This window comes from Pongo abelii, chromosome 20, assembly GCF_028885655.2.
Source record: "Pongo abelii isolate AG06213 chromosome 20, NHGRI_mPonAbe1-v2.0_pri, whole genome shotgun sequence".
Classification (NCBI taxonomy): domain Eukaryota; kingdom Metazoa; phylum Chordata; class Mammalia; order Primates; family Hominidae; genus Pongo; species Pongo abelii.
Window position 1 is genome coordinate 40,150,822 of NC_072005.2, and position 23,357 is coordinate 40,174,178.

The 23,357-nt window shown below is 42.3% G+C and overlaps 1 protein-coding gene and 1 long non-coding RNA gene across 2 annotated transcripts; one reads left to right on the forward strand and one right to left on the reverse strand.

Annotated features, from left to right (window-relative positions):
* Positions 1-3,992: 3,992 nt before the first annotated feature.
* Positions 3,993-18,833, reverse strand: ZNF599 (zinc finger protein 599). The gene is made up of 4 exons (XM_002829045.4): positions 18,705-18,833; positions 15,299-15,425; positions 13,192-13,287; positions 3,993-6,477 (listed from the first exon to the last, which is right to left on the reverse strand). Exons 1-4 carry the CDS (start codon positions 18,720-18,722, stop codon positions 4,952-4,954), a joined length of 1,767 nt encoding a protein of 588 aa, XP_002829091.3. The 5' UTR covers positions 18,723-18,833; the 3' UTR covers positions 3,993-4,951.
* A 363-nt stretch (positions 18,834-19,196) lies between these two features.
* Positions 19,197-20,673, forward strand: LOC129051767 (uncharacterized). The gene is made up of 2 exons (XR_010138483.1): positions 19,197-19,366; positions 20,176-20,673. It is a non-coding gene; the product is annotated as an uncharacterized LOC129051767 (long non-coding RNA).
* The last annotated feature ends 2,684 nt before the right edge of the window (positions 20,674-23,357 follow it).

Below are 23,357 nucleotides of genomic sequence, written 5' to 3' on the forward strand. Positions count from 1 at the left end.
ACCTGAGATCAGGAGTTCGAGACCAGCCTGACCAACATGGAGAAACCCTATCTCTACTACGAATACAAAATTAGCCAGGCGTAGTGGTGGGCGCCCATAATCCCAGCTACTTGGAGGCTGAGGCAGGAGAATCGCTTGAACCTGGGAGGCGGAGGTTGTGGTGAGCCGAGATTGTGCCATTGCACTCCAGCCTGGGCAACAAAAGCAAAACTCCGGCTCACAAAAAAAAAAAAAAAAAAAAAAATCAAAGGACACAGATACCCCATTGTAATAGTAAGCAAAAGAGCACTAGAGAGGCTGTATTAATATCACACAAAGTTAACTTCAGAACAGAGACTATTACCTAAATATTTATATACCTAATGAAAGAACTTAAAAATGATAGATATGCAAAGAGAAACAGACAAATCCATAATTACAGTAGTTTTTTAAAAAAAGAAAACACCATTCTCTACATAAGTGACAGAACAAGTAGAAAATCAGGACTCAGAAGACATGAGCAACACTCTCAACCATATTGACTTACTTAACATTTATAGAACACCCAACAAGATCAGAATGCACATTATTTTCAGTAATAATGTGTAAACATTCTTCCAAGATAGACCACATTCCGGATCATAAAACAAACCTCAATAAATAGAAAAGGGTTCAAGTCATGCAAAGTATGTTCTCAGACCATAATCAAACTTCATAGATCAAAGAAGAAATCAAAAGGGAAATTAAAAATTATTAGAATTGATTGAAAATTATGTCAGAATTTATGGAATGCTACTAAACCAGTATCTGGAGTGAAATTTATAGCATTAAAGGCCTATATTAGAAAAAGAATGAAAGGTCTCAAATTAATGACCTCAGCTTTAGAAGGCTGAGAAATTCTGACCCAAGTGTAAAACATACAACTCTTAAATTTTTAGAAAAAAGGAAAAAAAATATTTTGTGTATCTGCTAAAATCATACCATGACTTCACATAGCAATTAGAATTAAATCCAAATTTCATGGTACCCTATCTGTGCATATGGCCTGCTACTCCACTCCATCATTAATTTCTATTCTCCCTGTCAAGCCACACTACATTGAGCTGTATCCTCCAACAGACCAAGCTCTTGTCACCCGTGAGGTCTTGGATATGTGGTTCTCTCTTCGGGACTCCTGCATGCTTCCTGGGTCTGCGTATCACCTGACATACTGTAGGTTCATTTTACCATGTGTTTAATGTCCACCTTCCTACTCTTACAGAGAGTAACACAGCTCCATGGAGAAGAGCATGGCCAAGGTCACCCAATGGGTCATGAAAACACTAAATGATCTGAAATCCCAATCTATCATCTAGGCTCTTAGCCACTAGGCTCAAGATAGGTACAGTCACAGCTACAGCAGAGGTGGTCACTGTGAGGGAGGATGGGGTCTTCAGCTCTTCCCAATGAGTAGAAAACTAAACTGCTGTCTCTATATATGATTGTGAATTCTATGTTTGAGAATTCACCTACTAAAATTTTGTTATAACTCCGAAATCAATACTTTAAGGTTTTTGCATTTTTGCAGTCATTTGCAGACATGTGCAGAGTGATGGAAAAAAATGATTCATCAAGCCTGCATGTCACCAGCTGAGGTCAAAGGTGATGCTTACTTTCTTGTTTCGGCATTCATAATGTCGTTTCATTTTCAGTCATTTAGTGCACAATGGCTCATGCCTGTAATCCCAGCGCTTTGGGAGGCTGAGGTGGATGGATCACTTGAGGTCAGGAGTTCGAGACCAGCCTGGCCAACGTGGTGAAACCCCGTGTCTACTAAAAATACAAAAATTAGCCAGGTGTGGTCACGGGCATCTGTAATCCCAGCTACTTGGGAGGCTGAGACAGGAGAATCGCTTGAACCCGGGAGACGGAGGTTGCAGTGAGCCAAGATCGCACCATTGCACTCCAGCCTGGGCAAGAAGAGTGAAACTCTGTCTCAAAAAAAAAAAAAAAAAAAAGATTCATTCAGTCATGAGTTATACTGCTGTTGTCTGAGAGTTCAATGTTTACAAATCAACAACACAATACAACCAGAAATAGAAGGAGGAAATTCACCTGTCTGTACATGAGGCAGCTCTTAAAAGTATAAAAAGGAATATCTATAATACATGATGAAGTTATAGAAAACATGAAAAAAGGCTAAATTTATGGGAGAATCAGATGATGATCAATAGAAAAGAATAGAGGACAGCATTATTGTGAGGCTTAAAGCCAAAGAAATTTATGGTCACGATACCTAAGTAAGGAAAATGCTAACCCTGCTCAGCTAGTACTGGCTACTCACACATTTCAAAAGGCACTACAACATAAAAGGTATTAAACTTGCAGGCAAATTCTTCTGAGAGCTGTGGAAGAATTTAAATAATATCCACTAAATATTATACAGGAAAAGGGTTATGTGAAAAAGCAGGTTTCAACACTGATGAGAATGGCTTGTTTTAGAAGAAAATGAATCTATATAGCACAAATGGCCGCCAAAGTCCCTTACTTTAAATCATTCAAAGATCCTGCAACTTTGCTACTGTGCATCAGTACCAATGGTGACTATAAGTGCAAACCACTAATGGTGTACAGAACCCCAAATCCATAGGAACTTAAAGAGAAAAACCTGAGCCATATGCCAGTCCACTGTAAGTGGAACAGAAAAGCATGGATGACTTCAGAAATATTCTTGGATTGGTTTTACAACTGCTTCATCCAAGAAGTTGAATGCTATCTCCAAGGCAAAAACTTTGCCTTCAAAGTTTAATTAATTTTAAATAATGCTCCAGTTCATTGCCGTAAAGAACTTGAAAATTCCCACTGCAACTAGACATTCTTTTTATGGCCACAAACACATCTGTCATACAACCCTTCAATCAGGGCATACTTAAAAGCTTTCAGGGTGCACAACATGAACGACCTTTATAGCAAGGCTTGTGAGGCTCTCAACACCAACAAGGAAACCATGATTTTGGACTACTGGAAGCCAGTCACTGTATGCAATGTTATTGAGGCATCAAAGTCAGTGATGATAAAGATGGTGACGAAGGTCAGCCTAAGATTCCAAGAATTGTCCTCACAGCAGCAAAAATATCAAACTGAAATCCTGCCTTGGAAACATTTTCAATTACACGGAAGAATGTGACCCTACGCTCGAATGTAGCCTCAAATTTAAGCCCCTAACCTCCACTGCACTCCTTTATGCTAGGACACTGAGGTGGGGCCAGGCACAGTGGCTCACGCCTGTAATCCCAACACTCTGGAGGCCAAGGAAGGAGGATCACTTGAGTCCAGGAGTTTGAGACCACCTGAGCAATATAGTGAGACCCCCATCTCTACAAAAAACAAATTAGCTGGGCATTATGGCACATACCTGTGATCCCAGCTACTCAGGAGGCTCAGGTGGGAGGATTGCTTCAGCCCAGGAGGCAAGGCTGCAGTCAGCCGTGATCACTCCACTGCGCTCTAGCCTGGGCAACAGAGTAAGACCCTGTCTCAAAAAAGATAAAAACACTTTAGGCGAAAAGCCAGACAAGGCTGATGCAATTTTTCATGCCAGTTCAGGAGGGAAAACTGCTGATGCTCTCAACAAGTGGCGAAAGTCAAACTCCTGAAGTAAAACTGCCAGATGTTGATATGGCACCTTCAGAAATGCCTTCCTTTCCTGCAGAGTAAGTTGCATCAACCTCTTCCCTAGTTTTTTGGGGGTAAGTCAAAGTCAAGCAGTTTAACCATACAGTGTGCTGTCCCATCACACATCTTGCAGCTCCATCAAAAGTACAATTTTAATCTTTTTTTAATCTTTAATGTTTTTCCCCCAGGACTATCTTTATTGGCATGACTGTACTGTATAGTATAGGCATTCACAGTACCATTTACTGTATGAGTACTGTACAGTTTACTGTTTATTGTACATGAATACTGTATATGTGTACTATGTGTACATAAGAGTTGAAGCAGTACAATAATATACTGAGTACATTACACAAACATGCTATAATTAAAATATTTTTATTATAAAGAATAATTATAATTATTCAAGAAACACTGATAAGGTATCTTTAAACGAACAAACAAATACCCATAGAAGAAGGTTATGTGTTGACTGGTTGATAAAAATGTTTGGATCAGAGGCTCACAGAAGCTAACCCTGTATTTCCCCTAGCAACAATCATTCAGCATTCACTAATTCAGTGTGCACAGAAAATTCACAGAACCTAACTACCACGAGTAACAATTCACTGCATATATATAAATGTACGTGTGTACATGTGCACGTGTTAAGTATTTCATGACTCAAGCCTTTATATTTCTCACAAAGACACAGTCCCTCAAGGGTAGAGATGACAGTTTTGGAACAATGAATACTTCTAATAAATGTTGGCAGAGCTGCCCTCAATGGTCCAACTTTCCTGGCTCTGGACTTAGAGATATATATATGTAAAACACACAAAGGGGATGAGACTTTTTCAATGTCTTATTCCCTGCTCCATCCCCCAACCTGCCAAATGACAAACTGTCATAAACAGGCAAACTGAAAACAAGTTATGCACATCTTTTTCTTTTATCTTCTAGATTGTTTCCTCCATCTGTCATTATTTTAAAATATGCTTGAGATGGATTTATAGTATTAATAAGAGGAAAGTTGTTCCTGACATTTTACCTAAATGCATGTTAACCACCAGGTCTCTCCCCTCGATTATTCTCAGGTACAGTGTAAAGCTCTAAACTGGGTCAATCTTTAATATAATTCTTTGGATGACAAGTGATTACCTGCCATAAAAAGATTTCACAGGGACAATTATGTTTCTAGTTAGTATAAATTATCAGATACTAAGACATCTCTCTGGCCAAAATATTTCCCTCAATAGTTATATTCAAAAGGAAAGGTATGTCACCACTATGAGTTCACTAAAGACAAACACACTTGTAAAAGGCCTTCCTGTATCTTTTAAACGCTGGTATGAATCTTTCGATGGTGAGTGAATGATGAACTGTGGCTGAAGGTCTTTCCACATTCATTGCATTCAAAGGGTTTCTCTCCAGTGTGAGTTCTCAAGTGCTGAGTTAAAGCAAAGTTGTCACAGAAGGCTTTCTCACATTCTTTGCATTCAAAGGGTTTTTCTCCAGTGTGGATCCTATTATGCCGAACAAAATTTGCAGGTTGGGTAAAAGCCTTTCCACATTCTCTACAAACATAGGGCTTCTCTCCAGTGTGAATCCTCATGTGTCGAGTGAAGGAAGAGCTATAGTAAAAGGCTTTTGCACATTCTTTGCACTCCAAGGGTTTTTGTCCACTGTGGGTCCTATTATGTCGAATAAAAACAGAGTGGTGTGTAAAGGCCTTTCCACATTCACTGCACTCATAAGGCTTCTCACCAGTGTGAATCCTCATGTGTTGAATTAAGGAAGAGCTGTCACAAAAGGCCTTCCCACATTCTTTGCACTCAAAGGGCTTCTCTCCAGTATGGGTCCTCTTATGTCGGATGAAAGTGGAGCGATGAGTAAAGGCCTTTCCACATTCACCGCACTCATAGGGTTTCTCTCCAGTGTGAATCCTCATGTGCTGAGTGAAGGATGAGTTGAGGCAAAAGGCTTTTCCACATTCTTTACATAAAAATGGCTTTTCTCCCGTGTGGGTCATGTTGTGCTGGATAAATGTGGAGCGGTGTGTGAAGGCCTTTCCACATTCACCGCACTCATAGAGTTTCTTTCCAGTATGAATCCTCATGTGTTGAGCAAATGAAGAGCTGTAGTAAAAAGCTTTCCCACATTCTTTGCATAAAAAGGGTTTTTCTCGAGTGTGAGTCATATTATGCTGGATAAAAGAAGAGCGGTGGGTGAATGCTTTGCCACATTCTTTGCACTCATAGGGCTTATCTCCAGTGTGAATACGCTGGTGCTCCGTGAGGTGAAACCTGCGTTTGAAGGCTTTCCCACACTCAATACACTTATATGGTTTTTCCCCAGTATGAAGCCTCATATGTCGAATGACATCAGCCATATAACGACAGGCTTTCCCACACTCATTGCACTCATAGGGCTTCACTCCAGCATGAATCTGTTGATGCCGAACAAGGGCCCACTTCTTGCTAAACCCTTTCCCACATTCCGTGCATGTGTAAGGGTTATTCCTTGCATCAGTCATGGGGTCTTTTCCTGGTCCTTGAGAGTCACATTCATGGAGAGCATCTTGTGGAGTGACTCGTTCCTGTAAAACCCTTAAGCCCAGACTATCATCTGGCTCCAAATCATCATGTTTATAGCTCAACTTCCCAGGGCATATCTCTTTGTGGGGGTTTGTTCCTGGCCTCAAGTTCCCTTCCTGAATTTCTATTAGCTTTTCCTCATCTCTAGCTTGCCCCAACCTGTAATCTCTTGAGGATCTCTGTGCCAGAAGTTCCTTAAAAGAGGATTCCTCAGAGAAGGCCAGCTGAGAAGCAGTAGGCTCTGTAGTCTTGGGTTTTGCTTTTTCACCTGAAGGAAATCCAATATAAAAAAAACTGAACATTAGTGATGTCAACAGAACAAACAAAATCACCACTGTAGCAGAAGAATGAAGGTTAAAACAGTGTCTTTGATGCCTACTGCATTTTTACATCTCTCAAAACCAGGCTTGCAATTTCTTTCCTAATTCTTGGACTCTTGAGATCTTTAAAAGGAAACCCAGAAGGAAAAGGAAGGGCAGGGGACAGAGAATCTGGAATGGAGACTGCTCCTCACTCTCCCAAATGAGGGAGAGTGGGCAGACTAATAATTACAATGTGTGTGATGAATGTGCTCTGACAGAGGCAGTCTCAAGGCGCTATGACAAGGTAGGGAAGGTACACTTAACATGGCCCAGATGAGAGACAGAGAGGCATCCGAGGATGTCTTGGATCACAGCACCAAGAAAAGGTGAGCTACGTGGGCTTTCTTTAAAAGGGAGAGTAAGAGTTCCCAGACAGAGGAATTAGGAGAGAAACTTCAGCAGATGAAAACAGAATGTACAAGGGTTGAAAGTCTTGAGAGAATGCTGATTGCTGAGTAATGTAAATGGGATGAGATGATGGAGATGAGGATGGAAAGGCAGGCAGAGACAGAGAAGAAACAGAGTCTCAGGATTCTCGCCTGTGTAAAAGTGAGGAGGGTGAGAAGCAGCTAGATGAACACAATGAGTCCACAATGTCTGAATAAAGACTAAGTGAACATACACAAAACAGGTAAGATCTACATGAAGAAAATTATAAAAACACACTAAAGAAGATCTATATGAAAAGAGATTAATCAATATAAAGTTGTCAGTTCTCCCTAAATTCACTTCTAAATTCAATACAACATCAGATAAAATCTCAACAGGGTTTTTCATAGATATTGACAAGCTGATTGTGGATAGAGACCAGTCAGCTGATATAGAGACCAGGATAACTCTGAAGAATAAAGCAGGGACCTTACCCTATGAGGAATTAGTATTATGATGAAACTATATGCATTCAGGCAGTGTGATCAGGCATAGATATAAGACAAACGGTGAAAGCGAAAAATGAAATAGAGAACTCAGAAATGTATATATGTAACTTTGATATATGATAGAAGCAGCAGAGAAGGCCATTGGGAAAAGGAGGAACCATTCAATAAATGGATCTAGAAAAATTATTTGCCACATGAAGAAAAATGAAATAATATTCCTACCTCATACCACATACAGAATTACCTCCAGAGTGATTAAGATTCAACTGTCAGAAGCTAAATATTAAACACATTTCATATATAATAAAAATGAGTATCTTTTGAGAAAGATCTCCAGAACAAGATATAAAAGCATTAATTATAAATGAAAAGAATAGTCAATTTGACTAAATATAATAAACAAAAAAACAAACAATCAGATAGCAAACTATAGACCTAAGAAAATGAGACAAAGAGGGGCTTCACAAGATGAAGAGAAGACCATGGCACCAGGAAGACAAAATCATCTTAAATCTGTATGCACCAAACACCAGAGCCTCAAAATACATGAACCAAAAACTGAGTTGAAAGGAGAAATAAACTCACAATTATGGTTGGGAACTTCACTCTACCCCAAAATGAAAAATGAACATATTATGCACTGATATTTCACAGAAGACATACACTGACCAATCAACATAAGAAGTGTTCACCTTTCTTGGTAATAGGGGAAAAACAAATTAGGACCACAATGAGATGCCCCATTTTATACTCACTAGGTTGAAAAAACTAAAGGACCGGACAACATCAACTATTGAAGAGGATGTTGTTCTATGAAATCATTCAGATAAGGCAAGGGAAGTGAAATGGGTATAACCATTTTAGGAAACAACAGAGCATTATCTAGTAAAATTCTCCTTTTGCTTATCTTACAATCCAGAAATGCCAGTCCAAGGAATTTTACTAAGAGAAACTCCTATAGATGTGCCTGAGGACACATATATATGAATTATGGCAGCATTGTTTGTGATAACAAAAAACAATAAGCAAACATTTTCAAGCTCTCCCTGAAAATGGATAAATACATGTGTTATATTCATGCAATTGACTATAGCAGGAAAAAAAATGAGTGAACTACAGCTATATGCATCATGAATGTTAGTAACTTACTGTTGAATAGAGTGAAAATGCCATAAGACAATATAAACCACAATACACTTTTTAAAATGTTCAAAAAAAGCAAAATACACACACACAAGAATACAATGTAACAACCTTTCATTTTTTTGAGGTTTATCAGTTTTAAATGGCATTATAAAAAGATATGTAGATATGTTAAATTTACTTTTCTGACTTTTTAATTGTGATAAAATATAAAATTTACCATTTTGAGATGAAACAATCTTAAAAAGTAATGGGAAGACAACGATAAAGTGGGCAAATATTTTAAATTACTCATATTACCAAAACAGACAAGCAAAAACAGAATATCTGAATAGCCTATATTTACGAAAAAAACCTGAATCTTCCTACAGAATAAGCAATGGAATAACAAATCTTAAAGTGGCCATGTATGCAAGGGAGGCAGCATAGGAATGGGAAAGGAAAGAAACACATCAACAGATGCAGGAAGCAGGTAATGTTCTTGTACTTGGCGAAAGGTTTGTAGGTGTTCATTACAATCTTTTTAAAGGAGGATGAATAAATATATTAATAAAATGCAATGAAAGAAAATAAAACAAAAAACCAGGACATGCATTGACTAATGATGACAATGTGTCATAAATCATTATTTATAATTTTTCTAATTCTGCACACCTAGGGACAATTATGAAAGTCAGAGGGGGGCCAGGCGTGGTGGCTCATGCCTGTAATCCCAGCACTTTGGAAGGCCAAGACAGGCGGATCACTGAAGGTCGGGAGTTCAAGACCAGCCTGGCCAACATGGGAAACCTCTTGTAAGAAGTGAAGGCACTGACGGAAGGCCATGTGAGCACAAAGTGAGAAGACAGCCCTTATCAGAACCCAACAATGCTGGTACCCTGCCCTTAGACTTGCGGCCTCTAGACATAAGAGAAAATACATTTCTGCTATATAAGCCACGCAGTCTATAGTATTTTTTTACAGCAGCCAGAGCAGACTAACACACTTTTCAAAGATTCACTTTCCTCATCTGAAAAACTGGGATACTCTCAGTTCCTGCCTACACGTTGTTAAGAGAAAAAGCATATAAAATGTTGATTTGTGGCTGGGTGTGGGGGTTCACACCTGTAATCCCAGCACTTTGGGAGGCTGAGGCAGGAAGATCACTTGAAGCCAGGAGTTACCAGCCTGGCCAACACAGCAAAACCCTATCTCTACTAAAAATACAAAAAAATCAGCCAGTTGTGGTGGTGCATGCCTGTAATCCCAGTTACTCAGGAGGCTGAGGCATGAGAATCACTTGAACCCAGGAGGCAGAGGCTGCAGTGAGCCGAGATTGTGCCACTGCACACTAGCCTAGGTGACAGAGTGAGATCCTGTCTCAAAAAAAACCCAAAAACCAAACAAAAGTTCATTTGTGTGACAAAGGGTAAATGTTTGGTAAACTGTAGACCACTGTCTATTATCATTATAGTTGAATTTAGCAATCAGGATGGCAACAGTGACCTGGGCAAGAACACTTACACCACTACCAGGCGTCAAAGAGTAAAGGGAAAGACACCAACTGCTCAGGCGTACGTGGAACAATGAAGACTCTCATACGTGGCTGGTGGAAATGTGAAATGGTGCAGTTACTCTGAAACTGGTGGTTTTGATTAAAGCTAATCATATGCCCACACTTGATCTGGCCAGTCCACTTGTATGTATATTCCCAACAGAAATATGGGTTTATATCCAACAAAAAATACAATCAAGAATATTCATGAGTAGTCTTCATAATATTTCCAAAATGGAGACCAAGTCAAATGTCCATCAATAGGAAAATGGGTACATGTAGTCTATTCATTCAATGATGGTAATGAACTAACTCCAACTATATGCAACCACATGAATGAATCTGAGTCATAAAGATTATCAAAAGAAGTCAGGACAGAGTACGTACTGGGGGGTTCTATTTATATGCCTTCAAAACTAATGTATGGTGATATAAAGTGTAAACATTGGCTACTTTTACAGAATGGGATACTGACAAAAAATGAGCACAAGGAGCCTGTTAGGTGCTGAAAACACTGTATTTCTTGAACTGTGAGGTGGTTTCTCTGACTTGTACATATATAAAATTTTATAGAAATGAAACTTTATGATTTGTACACTTATTATGTATAAATTGCACCTCAGTACAAAAATAAGGGAAAAAATAAATAAAGGAAGGTCTTGTGTAGATGTCTCTTCAAAGAATGAGAAGACTTCTCCAACAAGCTTGGCTGTTCAGGTGAAATAGAGTCAACAATATTTAGATGCTGCTGGAGACGTAAGAGCACTAAAAAAAAAAAAAGTTTCCCCCAGGTATCAGAAACATCACCATTTTTTTTAATGTTGAGCAGAGAGGGGATGAAAATATAGAAGAGGTAGGAAATAAGTGAAGAAGCATGCTCCCTGACGCAGCAGAGAGATTCATGTATGGCTTCTCATGATCCCCAAGTCATAGCGTTCACACCCTTTTGTAGTCCCCCTGTTAAAATGTTGGCAGGACCTCGATTTGCTTCTAAAGTATAGAATATGGCAAAGATGATGGAATGTACATGATAAAATATATGTAATTTTATAAGACTGGAACATCCGTCTTGCTGGAGTCTCACACAGTGGCTTGATTTGAAGAAGTGAGCTGATGGTGATGATGAGCCATAAGCTGCCTATGACAGGCCTGAGAGGACCCAGCTAAGCGGTGACTGGACTCCTAATCCATAGGTGGGAGATAATAAATGAGTGATGTTTTCAGCTGCAGGGTTTGTGGTAACATTGTTACATATTAATAGTAGATGGCTAATACACCTGAGAAGGCAGAAAGTGTAATCTAGATTCTGCTGGAGAAATTAGCCATGGCCAGGATGATAACTCTTCCACAGAAGTGAGAAGGAAGCTGCAGGATAAGTCAGATGAACATGAATCAGTAAGTGTCAAAAAGCAAGAAAATCAAGTGTGTAGGCTTTATTCATAAAGTAGGTCAGATGCTCTGACATCAGTGGCAAGGGAGGCGGTGATACATGGAACATGTGAGTGGATGCAGATATAACACACAGGGCTGACCAGACGCACAGAGCACATGTGGGGAAAACAGCGAGGAATCTGGTAGCATTACGCAGGCAAGAGAAAGTCACTTGGCCTAGAGTACTAATGCTGGAGCTGATGGAAACTGGTGAAGGTGAGGATTCAGGGGACATGAGTGATGTAAAATGGTCAAGATTTGGGGATGGCTGGATATTGGGTATGAGGGAGATGGAGGTGTTGAGGGGTTGTCCACGTTTGTTTTTAGCCTTCTCCACTCACTGAAAGGGGCACTAGCTGAAAATGGGGTGACCATGAGGTCCTTTTGAGGCATGATGAGTGTGAGGTGCCTCTGAGACATTCAGGTGAAGGTGTGGAATGGGGGAGAGGGGTGAAGGCTGGCTGAGCAGGCAAGAAGGACACTAGAGGGGTGAGATGGTGAATCTGCAGTGTCACAAATCCACCTGCTTGATAGCTCCAGCTTCCTCTGGCAGCCCAGATGTGGGACTGACAAAGGCAATCGTCACCTTGAGGTTTTAGAAGACAGGAAGGCCAGAAAATAACAGGGCTAGGGAGTGCTTCTGTGTATCTGATACATAAATGAAAGGATGGATAGATGGATCAATAAATGATGGGCTCGAGAAGGTGAAAAATGGTGGGATGCAGAGTGTAGTTTGAAATAGTAATCTGCAAGAAAAGAAAGGACTGTCTTCTGAATGCAGAAGAACATCTGAGCTATCACTATTCCTTATGACTAACACTACATGAATATTACTAACAGGTAACTTCTGTTGAGCCACTCTTGGTCAGGCAGTGTGCTAGGCAGTTTCCTGTTATGCGATCACATTCCCAAACAACCCAGTCATGCAGAAACTATCATCACTATCTTTCAAACATAGGCTAAGTTTAACAGATAAGTATATGTTCACTGTACCCATAGGCTCTTCTCCTTGGGCATAAAAAAGCTAAACCACATTTCCCCGCCTGATACAACATGTAGCCTAATACCCAGTTCTTGTGAATGAAATGTGAATGGAAGTGATGTGTGTGTGCAGGTGGAAGTAACTACTGCCCTTCTCTCCCATTCCTTTTGGCCGGGGCAACCTTAAAGCTGCATATTGACAACAGAATGCATGTGATCCATAAATAAATACAGGGTACACAGCTTTCCTGCTGACCCACAATGGGCTATGGCATGGATAAAAAAAACAAAGCAAAACAAAACTTAATCTGTTGAGTCACCATGATTTTGGAGTTTATTTTTCAGAGAAGGTAATTAACTCAGCCTAACTTATATACCAAAGGCACAGTGACATCACATAACTTCTCCAGAGTCATGAGGCTAGTGAGTGGCAAATCATTAAAGCCTAGAATCTGTCTCCTACCTAACATATTCCAACCTGAATAAAGGCAAAGAGTGTGTGACAGGAGTGGGAAGATGGGGGACCATGGGGTCAAGGGCTCCATGACTGCTCAAGACCACAAAATAGCTGCCCATGGCATTTCAGACACAGTGATGCCTGGGGTGGTCTGCAGGCTGCCCTGATACCCGCTGCCAGACTCTCAGTCACCAACCTGCACAGGTGCTTTGGGAGAGGCCTCTCTTCGCTGTCCACAGTTCCTGTCCATGTTCCAGTAGATAGATCAGCTCTGGTTTGGGAACAGGATGCCCTGTGCATGGAGAAACAAATGGGAGTATGGTATATAGGTAAAGACGAAAAGAAAAGTCTGAGGTGTAAAGGAGTATATACATTTAACATACTGCAATGAAACCCCAGAAAGGGCCCTCCCCTGCCTCACCAAAAGTATTCCCTAATTAACCTAAGTCAGTAAGATTCAACCTACTGTGCATCAAAACTACCTAGCAACACCCAGTTCCAAAAACAGAACAAATTAAACCAAATCTCTGAGCAGAAGGACTGAGCACTGGTAGTTTTTAAAGCTCCCCAGGTGATTTTGGTGCCCACGATGGTTGAAAAACACAGGACTAAATTGCCTGATGAATGGCATCTATTGATAGTCAGTTGTGTGAGGCAGGCCAGTGACTGAAGCTGAACATGGAGGCCTACTGCCCCGCAAGGGTACTGGCCAGGGCCCTAGACCAAGGAGAGAAAGCAGACAGAGAACTGGGTTAGCACGGATTGGCATCGACCAAGCCAGGAGCCAGCAGCACCTCAGGGCTTCTCATTAGGTGAAGTAATAAATTATTTTCAGGGTGAAACTGGCAGGAGGTGGTCGTCTTCCACATGCAGCCACACACATTTTGCCAACTGTGAAGGCTAAAAGACAGAAGACTCTGGAGAGAAGTCAATGACTGAGGCACCAGGACCCAGAAGCATCAACTGGAAAATCTTGTCCTGGCATGCATCCAGCTGTCACTTAGCAAATGTTCACCATAGGACTGCGCACACTTACACGCCACATGCACAGTCAGCAAATGTTCTGCCATACGCCTGGCAATGAGCTGGGCGATGAGCAGCGTTAAAGGGGAATCAGGCCTGCCTTCATCTGTGTTAAGGAACCAAGCACCCTGCTCCCACGCGGATGCTGCTCATGTCAGTCCCTCCTCCTGGAATGCTGTTCCCCATACATATCCTTTTGACACCTAATCACAGCTGTCATAAAATAACACCACGTTTACTTCATTAATGACTCATCCCTTGTGGGGACGCAGGACTAGGAGAGCCCTGTCAATGGTAACCATTTGAACATCTGGAAGAAGTGAGACTTTGGGCCTCCATTCATATCTACTCAGACGAACTTCTGGGCAAACTGTCCATTAAAGGTTTAGGTGGGAGAGCATTTGGTATTTATTAATTTGTTAAATGTAACAAACACATGCAGAACACTTGCTATGTTTCCAGCTCTATTCTAAGCACTTTATGGATATTAGTTACCTTGCTGTGACAGGTTACTATAAAAATGGCAACATCAAAATGATAACAGGTCCCAGCAAGTTCCTGCTGCCTGCTTGAGGCTAGGAGTTTGAGGCTACTCTTTCTACTGAGGAGGAAATTCACCAACAGCTACGGGAGTGTTAAAGATTCAGCCCTAAGCCAACACTCAACATTCAAGAGACAGGAAAGAGAAAAGAAAAAAAGAACAGCTTTCTCATACATCCACGCCATTTGAGAATGTGTCTATGCTCCCTTTCCATAATCATCATCATCTCCTGTAGCAGCAGAGGAGCAAGGCACAGGCCTTAGGAAATAAGGGTTAACTGTGCAGGTGCCAGGGGCCAAAGAGACCTTTCAGCTGAGACTGTGTTGCTGAGAAAGATACCAGCAGCACTGATAACAAACACCTTCTTAATGTCTGCGTCAATCACCCGCTGCTTGCAGAACCTCCCATCATCCACAGGTCCTGCTAACTGGGCTGTGAGGACATTTGACTCAACCAAGCTGGGCCAATTACCTCTTGTGGCAGTCTGGGATAAGGATGTCAGACTGAGGCCAGCTATGCTAGACACTGGGATAAAAGTGTTGAGGAGGACTATGTTCCTTTACAACAATCTTTGACGGAGACACAGGGAAACCCGGCAACAGGAGGTCAGACCACAACGTGCTGAGGCTGCAGGGATCAGGGAAGGTTGGGTCCTGAGGCTCCTGGACCAGCCATGCCTAGAAAGGGTGGATTCAAAGAGGCTGTGGGTTCCCTACGTGGGAGGGTAATGAGGTCTTACCCAGTGAGACCAAGAGCCTGCAGGTCTCCAGCATCACCTCCTGGTACAGGGTCCTCTGGGCCAGGTCCAGGTGCCCCCATTCCTCTCCAGTGAAGGTCACAACCACGTCTTCAAATGATACTAATGCCTGGGAAGTCAAACAGAGGTGACAGGTGGCTGTGGAGCTATTAGGTGAAATTACAGCCCATTTCTTGGTTACTGGCAAAGAGTCCAGAGACCCTGAATCACTGAGCAACTCCTGAGAACCACTGGGCTCTGTGGAGGCAGATGGTGCCGCTGACAGAATACAAAGATGTAGGACAGAAAAGCCTCCTATGTTGTAAACCATTGGAAAATGATACAAGACAATGATAATCCCATATGACTGTGAGGAGCAGATAGTAATGTCGTAGGACATTAGAAGAATGGGGAAAAATAAGAATTCAAACAATAATCACAGCAGCAGCAGCTGAGCCTCACTGGTCTGCACTGTTTGCCTGCACCTGAGGGCTTTACATGCTGTATTCAAGCAACTAAAATTCTCCAGGTCTGGAATCAGGCTCCTAAAGTTTAAATCCAGCCTCTTGAGCCAACCCATGCCAGATGTGTGACCTTGGAGAAGTCTCTTAATTTCTTGGAGCCCCAATTTCCACATCAATACATTAATAGTTCCCACTTCACCAGACTGTTGTGAAAATTGATGAGAAAATGTTCATAAAGCAAACACTGCAGTGCCCAGCATGTGTTACAATGTGTGTTTGCGAATTTCAATAATCATCCTATAGCCCATGATGTAAATGTCATCATCATCTCCATTTCACAATCAGCAAATTGAGGCTCAGAGTCAAGTCACTCAGAGTTGTATGTCTAATGAGCAGAAGCAGGATTTGAACCCACATCCCTTGGGTCCAGGATCTATGGGTGTAACCCCTGTACTCCTCCGTCACCACAGTGAATCCACAGTGACAAGGACTAAAAATACTTCCTATAATTTTTACAGCTAAAACAATTTCAGCCACTCCCGAAAATATTTCCATAGGTATAGAAGGAAGAGCAGAGCCTTCCTTTGCCTCATAGAAGAGGCACCTGAAGAGGTGCCAACTGCCTAGGGCTTGGGAGAGCTCAAACAAGGTTTCCCTGCCCTCAGGCAGCTGGGACTTGCAGACTCCTTGGAATATCCCACAATGAGCGCCAACCTGTTCTTTTTCTTCCTGAGCCACGGTTAGCACATTTCCCTTAGGTACCAGGTAACACAAGTGGCCAAGGGCAATGCAGGCTGTGGCTCTAAGAACCTGGCAGCTGCCTTAAGCACCACGTCTGTCCTGGGTGAGAACGGGATGTTGGCATGATGATCATCAGATGATTGCACAAGACACATGTCAGCAGGTGACAAGCCTTGGTGTCACTCTACGTCTCCTCATGCCTCTGCCTTTGTCCATGCAGTTCCCTTTGCCGGGAAGGTTCCCCAAAGACCCCTTCATTCCAACGTCCACCTGCTAGAGAGAGGCCTGCACCTTCCCATTGCAAAGTGTACTTTAGCTGTTGCCCCCAGGGATCTCCAATCCACTGTGGGTGAAGTATTAGTTAAAAATGTAAGCTTTTGGCTGGGCACATTGGCTCATGCCAGTAAGTACTTTGAGAGGCCAAAGTGGGAGGACTGTTTGAGTTCAGGAGTTCGAGGCCAGCCTGGGCAACACAGTGAGCCCCTGTCTCTACAAAAAACAAAAAAAATTAGCTGGGTGTGGTGGCACACACCGATAATCCTAGCTACTCGGGAGGCTCAGTGGGGAGGATTGCTAGTGAGCTGCGATGGGGCCACTGCACTCCAGCGTGAGCAACAGAGCTAGACCCTCTTTCAAAAAAAATAAATAAATAAAAAATGTAGGCTTTTATGCTCGACATACTGGATTGTTTCTGTTACTTATGAGCTATGCAACCTTGGGTAGTTAATCTGAGTCTCCGGTTCCTCTTCTGTAAAGAAAGGAAAATGAAAGAATTTTACTCTGAGAAGAAGGGCATTAAATAAGGTAATACACAGAAACTGCCTCTCAGCACATTATCAATGTGCTCAGTGAAGACCAGCTACTATTTGTTGCTGTTAGTATTTTTCCTATTTGCTCCTGTAGCACCCTAGAAGAGCTCAATGCAGCACACATCTAGGAGCAGCCTTGCAGAGATCTGGTGACAATGTGACAGAGAAAAATCGTCCAATGAGCTTGGCATGTGCAGGAGAGAAAAATGGGAGGGGGAGTGTCCTGGTGGATCGGGTAGTGACTTTGCAGCCATGGTGTGGTATGGGGTGGGGTTGGGTTAGATTAAATCTAAGTAGGATGGGAGCCCCTGAGGGTAGAATCTCATTCATTACTCACTTATCGACTAAGTGGTACAGGCCCAGAACAGAATAGTTTTGGGCCTGGGGATGAAAAACAGAACAGAAGCTGACATTCTGGAATTGGGGGACAGATCCTCAGCAATAAACAATCAAGATAAAGTCAGAAGACTCTAGAAAACAACACAAGAGTGAGAAGACCACAAAGACTGGGAGAGACTTTACATGATGCAACCAGGGAAGCCCTATCTGAAAAGACCCTGGAACACGGTTAGATTGAAGTTAGAGAACAGGCCAGGGTGAGGGAAAATGAATAGACAACTCCTGAAGGTGATCAGAGCTACGAGGAGTAAACAGTGTGACATGCTGGAGAGTAACTTGGGGCCTTATGTGCTCACATTCCAAGAGACATACATTCATGTACACTGTCATTAATGAATATTATACTGGATTTGCTTTCCAAATACAAGAGCATGTGTTAAACAGGAGCACGGATTCACTGCTGTTAGGCGGCAAGCCAGATTCACTTGTAATAAACACACGGCATCTGCAAAGATAAATCCAATGAGCTTCTTGTCTTCTAGCCTCCTGCCAAAAATGCTGCTCCCGCCTCACCTCTTGCCCTCGAGGCTCTCATTCCCTCTCCTAGCTTTTGGTAGGGCCAGACTTCGGCTGGAATGACCCCCTAAAACAATAGCAGGACCTGGGGAGTCCTTCTTCAAAGACGGCACCTAATGCTCTCCGAGCACTGAAAGATAGTACCCACGTCACAAGCGTACCCGCTCCAGTTCCCTCCACAGATAAAATTATTGAGACTCGCATTTTAGACCCGAGGGAATGGAGGCCGAGGGCAGCGAGGCGACAGCTCAAGGTTAGAGCCAGAAACAGGGACCTCTCCTTACAACTCCTGTCCTGGATGCAGGACCCTGGGTAGCAAGTGATTAGCCCTGCCCTCTCACCTCACCCTCTCCCGGGATCTCCATATCCTAGGGCATCAAAAGGGAGAAGCGCAGAGTCCCGGCATCCCCCGTATTACAGCGGATGGGTGCGTGCGGGCGGTGACCCGAGCTCGCGCAGGCTGCGGAACCCTCCACTCACCAACGCCGGCGCCGCCATGGGCCCAAGGGGCGGGGTGAGGCCGTGAGAGTCGGCGAGGAAGCCGGTCCTGCGGGCTTGGCAGACCCCGGGCTCCGGCTCTGGGCTGCGAGGGACTTCAGTCCCCGCCGTCGTGTGAAATGCGCACAAGGTTCGCGGCGCCGCTTCTGCGCGCCGTGGGGACACAGGGCTGTCGCCAACGCCCGAGGAAGCGTTTTGCAGACGCTTGTGGGGGTGGGATCGCGGCTGACATAAAAGCGTGTAAGTGGGTCCTATCCTCCTCACTGTCCGTCTCTACTCGGTCTCGAAAAGTGGCCCCTGTCTGGCGTTCTAGCCAGTGTTGCTTCGGCAACTACAGCAGCCGCAACCTAACGGCGGCCGAAGACTGGACGCCGGAAGTCCCGCCCACGCCGCTATGGGGAACGCCCCTCTGCGCCTTCCGTCTATGGCTTGGGGCCGGCTTCCGTCCCTTATAGGACTGCCTTCTGGGTAATGTAGTTTGACGGAATCCGGGAGGTACCTGGAGCGCACTTTCTGTTCTCGGTGACGCGGCTTCTCAAGGTTCCCAAGAAAGGGATTGGCTTCACCTCTTCTCAAAGGAGAGGCACACAGATTTCCTTGGAAATTATCTGAGGCAATGACCTACTCTCAAATGTCTCCACCAGGTGACTCACGCCTTGAATTTCTACCAGGTGACTCACGCCTTGACTTTCCTCCCTGTGTATCCCGGCGCCAGCACTTCATCTCTCTGAGCCTTGAGATGGAGATTCCTAAGGAAAATGAAGATAATTATTTGATATGATAATATTAAAATGTCCCCATCAGTATTTTTCAGATGACATCAGCATTACCTGGGAATTTGTTACAAATGCAAGTTCTCAGTTCCCACCCACTGAATCAGGTATTCTGGGGGGTGGGACCCAGCCCTCTGCTTAACTTGTCCAGGAAAAGTGGATGCTCCAAAACATTTGAGAACCAGACTCTTTAAATTCCAGTAAATAAGTGAGACAAAGCCACCTGTTTGGTGGGAAGTAACTAAGAATTGCTTAGCACTGGGCTTGGAACATACCGATAAGAACATAAGAGCTATTGCTGTCATTATTAATATTCTGTATTATTGGCAACATCATCACAATACACTGCTAGGGGAGGGTCTGAGATACTTCTTTGCAGACTCTGATATTTGTCAAAACATATAATACGTTGACTGATTCAACAGGATCCTCATGAATACTGTTTAAATTCTTACATAATACTTTGCAGCATTTGGCATATGCGTCTTTTTAAAACGGTATACGCAGGAGGGTTTCCTAATATACAGGTAGACCTATTGCCCAAGGGATACTTTCTTACGTGATTCAAAACTTAGGATCACTGAGACTAACTACCTGCAGCCCTAAGGGAAGAGTGGAATTGACATGGTTTCTAGTTTGTGATATAAGAGGGCGTGTCACTGTTCATCTCTAATTCACAGCAACAGGCACGGGCCAGTGGTGCAATGGATAACGCGTGTGACTACGGGTCAGAAGATTCTAATTCACAGCAACTAGGATCTGACCCCTCCCCTTCTGCTCCTCCAGCCCCCAGGGAAGCGAGAACCAGGCACAAACCAGACAGCCCAGCTTATGCCCTGCAACTCAGGGTCACCAGATCTTGTCTCATCAAGACACTTTCAGCCCACCACCCAAACCTGTAGCCCACATGAACAGGGCAATAATCCTGGACACTGTGAAAAGTGAAAGCATTACGTCCAAAGAGGCATCCCCAGGATGGAGCAGAAATGAGAAAAACATAATGAAGACACAATTTTGCAATCACTTCTGCCCATATTCCGTGGCCTACAACCCACTCAAATAGCTCCACATGTAAGAGAAGCCAAGATGTGCTGTCCTCCAGAGCATCCAGAAAGAGACAATGGGACTGATAAGCCCTTGGCCATTTTCTAGTAAAATCCATTAATTTAGTCATCAGATTTCCATTCTATTATTTATCCTATACATTCTACACTCTCACATGCTTCTTAATGCGAGAAGCCAAAATCTCCATCCAGTCTCTGACCTCATCTAAATGTTAAGATCTCAGGGTGATATGTTATGCATCTAGTCCAGATTTTGGGTGGGGACACAGCCAAACCATATCATATTATGGGGCCTGCTGGGAGGTGACTGGATCATGAGGGTAGATTTCTCATGAATAATTTGGTGCCATCCCCTTGGTGCTGTTTTTGAGATAATGAGTTTTCTCAAGATCTGACTGTTTAAAAGTGTGTGGCATCTTCCCCTCACTCTCTCTTGCTCCTGCTCTCACCATGTGACACACTGGCTCCCCCTTTGCCTTGCACCATGATTGGAAGCTTCCTGAGGCCTCACCAGAAATTGAGCAGATGCTAGCGCTATGCTTCCTGTACAGCCTGCAGAACTGTGAGCCAAGTAAACCGCTTTTCTTTGTAAATTACCCAGTCTCAGGTATCCCCTCATAAATTACCCAGTCTCAGGTTTTCCTTTACAGCAAAGCAAGAACAATCTAACACATTTACCAACTTATGAACGGATAAACAAAATGTGATATATCCTTATAACAAATTATTCAGCCATAAGAAAGGACTGCAGTGCTGATATATGATACAGCATGGAGGAACACTGAAAACATGTTAAGTGAAAAAATCAGCTACAAAAAAACCACATAGTATATAATTCCATGTATATGAAGTGTGCAGGATAGGCAACTCTATAGAGGTTGAAGGTAGATTAGTGGTTGCTTAGGGATGGTGGGTAGTGGTGGGACAGCAGATTGATATCTAAGGATATGGAGTTTCTTTGTGAAGTGATGAAATGTTTTAAAAATAACTGTAGGGGAATGGTTGCACATATATTTAAATATGTTAAAACCATTGAATTGTATATTTTAAATGTGTGATTTATATGGTAAGTGAATTATATCTCATGAAGGGTTTTTAAACAAAACAACACTGCTGTAACTTAGACCAAACCAAAGTTTGTGTCAAATCCTGCTATGTAATATTGGTTAAATTTTATAGTCTAAAAATCTAAGCTTTATTTATGAGGATACTCACTTCATTGCTGAGGTGTGTCAACAAAACAGATTAGTAAATTTATAGGAAGAAAATATTAGACCTATTACTGAGAAAATACAAAACCTGGAAATAGGAAAATTTCTTTAAAAATAATCTTATTTAGAGTCAAGGGAAGTTATGAAACATATCAAGGAAATTAGTAGTTGCTAAATATTGAGTTAATATGTTATACATTCCTTCTCAGTGATTACAGAATACTTATATCAAATGAAATTGGATTAAATATATATTTGAAAGGTAAACGTCCAAAGTAGAATAAATTTATCATTTTGTATTCTAAGTAATAGAATTTCTTTGTTGCATTTACTTTCAATCAACAAAATAGGTAAGTGCTCTATTGCTACTACTTTGATTTATTTCAAAACCTCTTTGTACAATGTACAAAATGTAAATGTAACTTTAATGTAAATTGTTTTTATATAAATTGTGACTCTTAAAATATTTGGGCAGACAAGTTGTGTGAGATGGGCTTTAGGCAATCATGCAATCCTAACTCATAGTTCATACAGAATTCATATATTTTATTTACACATATTCACTTCACACAAGACTAGGGCTAAATTTAAGTTAACGGGTTTGATTATTATTTTCCCACATTAAATAACAACCCTATATATATATACACCTCAGGGATATTCCCAGAATTTTAAACATGAGCTTGATATCCTTCAGCTCTTGAATCAAACAAAAATGTTCTGGAGTTTTATAATCTAATTAGCAAGGCAGAGGCTGTTTCTATTGAACAATTCACTGCTATTCCTGTGATTCTAATAAATGATTGAAAAAACAGGAAATTACAACTAACCGAATTCCTCAGATTATTAGTAGGATAATTTATAGCTGTTTGTAATTATCATATTTACACATTCGTCCTATTCTACCAAACAAAACAACCCCCACCTAGACCTAATATCTTTTACAAAAGTTAACTCAAAGTGGATCACAGACCGAAGTATGAAATATAAAACTGATGCAGGGCAGGTGAGCCCCAAAGTGGGGCTCAGCCTGTGAGGGTTCTTGGCTTCACCCAGGAAAGGATTCAAGGGCAAGCTGGTGGTAGAAGAAAACAGCTTTATTGAAGAAGCAGTGTTACAGCTCTGTGACTGCCTCTGCAGAGCAGGGCTACCCCACAGGCAGAGAGTAGCAGCTCAGGGCAGTTTTGCAGTCATATTTATACCCACTTTTAATTACATGCAGATTAAGGGGCGGTTTATGCAGAAATTTCTATGGAAGGGGTAGTAACTTTTGGGTCGTGGGGTCACTGCCATGGAAAGGGGTAGTAACACCCAGGTGTTGCCATGGCAGTGGTAAACTGACATGGCACACTAGTGGGTGTGTCTTATGGAAAGTTGCTTCCACCTCATCCCTGTTTTAGGTAGTCCTCAATTTGGTCCAATGTCTGACCATGCCTCTGGAATTGAGTCTTGCCTCCTGTCTTAAAACGATAAAAGCATTATGAGGAAATTGTCAGGCCCAAGGATGAGGTGAAGGATTCTTAGATATGATACCAAAAGGGACACAAAGGGGACAAAACATGATCAATTTTAAAAATATTTGCTCTG